At 35.9% G+C, this 5,339-nt stretch overlaps 1 protein-coding gene across 1 annotated transcript; it reads right to left on the bottom strand.

The window, feature by feature from the left end:
* Nucleotides 1-1,151: 1,151 nt before the first annotated feature.
* On the bottom strand, nucleotides 1,152-2,126 carry LOC103582352 (olfactory receptor 10AG1-like; the record flags this gene model as incomplete). Its single annotated transcript, XM_008563971.1, has 1 exon — nucleotides 1,152-2,126. A coding segment is annotated over one exon (975 nt), but the record flags the coding sequence as incomplete, so codon positions are not given.
* Nucleotides 2,127-5,339: the final 3,213 nt, after the last annotated feature.

The raw sequence follows: 5,339 nt of genomic DNA on the forward strand, positions 1-5,339 counted from the left end.
CTGGAAGAGTTGGCCTATGTAAGCCCTGTAAGACGTAAGCTCAAGGTTCGGATTTTGAAGCACTAGCTCATCTGGGTTCACCGGTGTAATAAAATACCTGACTCTACAACCCTCTAAGTGCCGACCGCTTTTCTGTCAAAGTCTGTTCCATGACAGGCAGAGTCACGTTTCCCCCAGAGCCTTTAAGGGAGAATCACTCTTTGCCTCTCCCGGCTTTGGGTGCACCTCAGCCCTCCTTGACCTGTGTCAAATCACTTTAATCTCTGCCTCCATTTCACATGATGTTCTTCTATGTTTCTTTGTGTCTGTTTTCCAAACTTCTACTGTCACCTATAAGGAAACTTGTCACAGGCTTTAGTGTCATCACTAAACCACGGTGGTCTCATTTCAAAATCTTTAGCTTAACTGTATCTTCAAAGACCTTTTTTCAAATAAGGTTACACTTGCAGCTTCCAGGGAAATAAATATTTTGAGGGGTAATATTCAACCCACTACATGTGAGTACACAAGTTTATAGTGAAAATTCTAGATGCTTTCAATGCTAAATAGATATTACCAAAGCAAGAACAAAAATGCAATGGGAGGGAAAGATGTTATTAAAGATCAGTGAGATCTGGGACAATAAAGGAATAAACATCCTTAAGATTTGTAATCTTAAACAGACGTGGACATAGACAAGAGATAGAAGCAGGAGAAAATGCAGAGAAACCCCCAGTTCCCATTTCCAACATCTTAGCTAATTCTGATGCTTCACATGGCCTAAATTGAACCATGGGGTCAGAAAAGGACGTCAAATGCATCTGAGGCAACGGGAACGCTTGAGAAAATTTTCACAGCATGACTGTGATTCCTGGTTATATGAAACACTCAGTTACCTCTCACCGTACTGCTCAGGCAATCTCTTCCCTCAACAGTTAACCATGAGAGGAAAGATTTCTCATCAAAGTTACATTCCTGGAATTGAGTTCATTTGTGCACTATTTACACATAAGCTGTTAACTAACTCTATGAAAAAAAGGTCCCTCAACAAAAGTGAGGTTATCATTTTAATTATCATTATTTAGGAACATAGGAAACAAATTAAAATTATATATTTTTGTAGCTACATGACAATCCTATGAACAGATTATTTCTGTAATTTAAGTTTCACCTCATGTTAGTAACTTAGCTAGGAGTTTCCTCAGTGCCATCATGATATCTTTGTTCCTCAGAGTATATATAATGGGATTCAATGTTGGGATCAAAATGGTGTAGAAGAGAGATATTAGTTTTCCTGTCCCTTCAGCTTGATGTGGTTTGGGCTGTAAATAAGTGATAGTAGCTGCTCCATAGAACAGCACTACAACTATCAGGTGCGAGGAGCAGGTGGAGAAAGCCTTGGCCCTTCCTCTGGCTGATGACAGTTTCATCATGTTGCAGATAATTTTTCCATAGGAGACAACTATGAACAGAAATGGAACCAAAAGAAATATCACTGCAGCAACATAGACTGATATCTCATTCACGAATGTGTCACCACAAGCAAGCTTGAGTATTGGGGGAACATCACAGAAGAAGTGATTAATTCTGTTAGACCCACAGAAGGGCAAAGAGAAAATCTGGTAAGTATGCCTAATTCCAACTGGAATTCCACTGATCCAGGAGCCAGCCACCAGCTGAGTACAGACCCTGTGGTTCATCACTAGAGAATAGCGCAGAGGGTTACAAATGGCCACATAGCGGTCATAGGCCATCACTGTCAGAAGAAGGCACTCTGTACCCCCAAGCATCAAGACAAAACACATTTGTGTAGCACAGGCAAGCAAAGAAATGTTTCTTTTCTGCATGCAAAGGTCCATGAGCATTCTTGGGATAGTGACTGTTACATAACAGATTTCCAAAAATGAAAAATTGCTAAGAAAAAAATACATGGGGGTGTGAAGAGCAGGGTCAATTCTTGTGATTAGTATTATGATGCTATTGCACATCAGGATAGTCAAATATATGAATAAGAATACACCAAAAAGAATCCACTGGAGATTGGGAATATCAGAAAAACCCACGAGAACAAATTCTATCTCTGTAATGGTGTTCGATAGTTCTGTTTTAATTTGCTCTCCATCTGAAAATACGGTAAATTCACGATGGTTAATTCATTCATATTTTATACCACAGCTTTCTTTTGTGTTAACTCGATTAGATACATAAATACAGTTATATAATTTCTTAAATTATTTCCACCATTATCTTGCTCTGTTTCTGGAAATTGAGGTTGAAACTTCCAAAATGAACTGATATGCAGTTGAAATCAATTCAAGAAATAAAATCCTAATATATATTAGACTTAAATGTAATGATATGAGAGGTAATGAGAAATGTGCATTCTTATTTAGTTAATATTTTGGAAAAATATTATTATTTCACCCCTAAGAGTGGAATTATGGGGCTGGCCCCCTGGCTCACTTGGGAGTGTGTGGGACTGGTATTGCCAAGGCTGAGGGTTTCGATCCTATATAGAGATGGCCGGTGTGCTCACTGGCTGAGCGTGGTGCAGGCCACACCGTGCCGAGGGTTGCAATCTGATACAGTCTTTTTCTGTTGTTTTACCTGAGTTTGCTATTTTTTCCCTGTATTTGGAGTCAAAATACATCTTTCAATTTGAAGCATTTATCTGAGAGTTTTTTTTTTTTTTTTAATTCTAACGCAGAATGAGTTTTAAGTCCTCCCTTTTATACTCCAATGAGCATCAAGTTTCTTAAACCAATTCTGTGCTACTGAGGGAAGACGTATATGCATTATCATAGCTCTAACTTACGTACCTCTTCCATCACTTTTGCTAACTATAAAAAATATTAACGTCAGTGTGCTGCTTATTAAATTTCCCCATTAACACTCCCATCTAGAGGGCTATTATTTATATGCTTTTCAATCTCCTCATATATGTACACCTGTATACCTTCCTTCGCCTAGCCCCATCAACTGATGCTTTTGACTTAATATATTGATTTTAAAAAGTGAACAAATAGGCTCTCATATTTACATACTTTTATTAGTTTGAGCTTTTAACATTACCTTAAATAAATTACTTTATTGTTAAATGTCACCATTATTATTTTACATATATGTAATTTTACTTAATTGTATAATAAAGTGAAGAGCTATATAACATATATGAAGTAATTAGCTCAATTTCAAATAAAGTACTCAGTACTCAGAATTTTATACTTTTCTATTTTATGCATTAAATAATGATCCTCACATTTAAAATTATTCTTAAATACAATAGTCTAACAGCACAAGGGATACCTTACCTTTGTGGATTTTCATGAAGCTGCCTATGAGGGAATAAGAGATTTTTAACCTATGAAGTTAATAAGCTCTTATTTTTTCAGAAAGTCACTCTAATTGTATATTATCCTGGTTTATTCAAACATCAACTATTCTTAAATAGTAGAAGTCAGGCTCACCCTGGGGAACATCTTCTCTAGTGTATCAATTTAATTTCTAGAATACCACTTCTGTTTGGCAATCTATCTCATTCATTATTCAAAACTACCTTCTTTGGAAATACCCATCCTTCTCTTTACTGCCTCAATGGAATAATGCACTCCCGTTTGGGGGGAAGTCTCGTGGCAGTGAAATACCACTTAAATTGTCTATAACTACTTTAAGGAAAAAGTGAAAATCTTTCCAGCTATTGCAGTTAAAGCCCTTAATAAGTAATGTGGAGTTGCCATCCTTACATTTATTCTTATAATTCACCCAGTTCCAGATCATCCAGACCTTTAGAAAATGTGTCACCTGCTTTGTCAAATGAAAATGCTATACTTGGCATTTTTAATATATTGGGTGGTGAGATCCCTTATCAGACATGTTCCTAGGTTCACTTTTGTGAAAATTAAAGGATGTCATCACGTCTGCTGACATAAATCTAGATATTTTCTTATAGGTATTTATCATAACTTTACTATGTTAGTAAATAGATTCAACAAGCAATAAAATGCTGGGAGTAAAACAATAACAACCCTAAATGTAAACAGTATATCAATAACCACCCTAAATGTAAATGGACTAACTCCATATTCAAAAGACATAGATTGAATAACTGGATTAAAAACTTTGAACCAACTATTTGTTGCCTTCAAGAAACTCACCTCACCTCTAAAAACACTCACAAACTAAAAGTGAAAGGATGGAAAAAGATATACCATGCAAATGGAAACAATAAATGAGAAGGAGTAGCTATTCTTATATCAGATAAAATAGACTTTAAACCAAAAACCATAAAAAGGAATACAGAAAACCACTATATAGTGATAAAGGGTTTGATCCAGCAAGAAGACATAACAATCATAAATGTATATACACCCAACACTAGAGCACCGAGATATATAATTCTCTGTTAGCTCCATTTATGAGTGAGGATATGTGGTATTTTTCCTTTTGTGCCTGACATTTCACTCAACATAAATTCCTCCAAGCTCATCCATGTTGCTGTGAATGGCAGAATTTCATTCTGTTTTAAGGCTGAGTAGTATTCCATTGTGTAAATATACCACATTTTCCTTATCCAGTCATCCATCAATGGGCATTTAGGTTGGTTTCATATCTTGGCAATTGTAAATAGAGCTGTGATAAACATGGGAGTGCAGGTATCCCTTCAACATGATGATTTCCATTCCTTTGGATATATACCCAGACATGGGATTGATGGTTTCTATGGCACATCTATTTGTAGTTTGAGAAACTTCTATACTATTTTTTTTTCATAATTGCTGCAGTAATTTACAGTCCTACAAACAAAGTAGAAGAGATCTCTCTAAATCTTCCCCAGGATTTGTTACTCTCAGTCTTTCTGATTATACCCAGTCTAACTGTGGTAAGTTGATTTCTCAATGTGGTTTTGATTTGCATTTCCCTGATGGTTAGTGATGTTGAGCATTTTTTTCAGTACCTGGTGGCCATTTGCATGTGCTCATTCAAAGAATGGCTACTCAGATCCTTTGCCCATTTTTTAATTGGGTTATTTGTTTTTTTTTACTGTGTAGTTGTTTGAATTCCTTGTATATTCTGGATATTAATGCCTTGTCTGATGAATAGTTTTCAAATGTTTTATCCCATTCTGTGCATTGTCTTTTCACTCTGTTGATTGTTTCCTTTGTTTTTAGTTTGGTTTAATCCTAATTGTCTATTTTTCTTTTGTAGCTTGCACTTTTGTAATCTTATTCATAAAATCTTTGCCCAATCCTACTTCCTGATGTGCTTCCCCTAGGTTTTTGTTAGCCTTTTTATAATTTCAGGTGATATACTTAAATCTGTATTTCATTTTGAGTTGATTTTGGTCCATGGCTAGCAGTGCC

This window comes from Galeopterus variegatus, unplaced genomic scaffold (assembly GCF_000696425.1).
Source record: "Galeopterus variegatus unplaced genomic scaffold, G_variegatus-3.0.2 Scaffold15847, whole genome shotgun sequence".
NCBI classification, from domain to species: domain Eukaryota; kingdom Metazoa; phylum Chordata; class Mammalia; order Dermoptera; family Cynocephalidae; genus Galeopterus; species Galeopterus variegatus.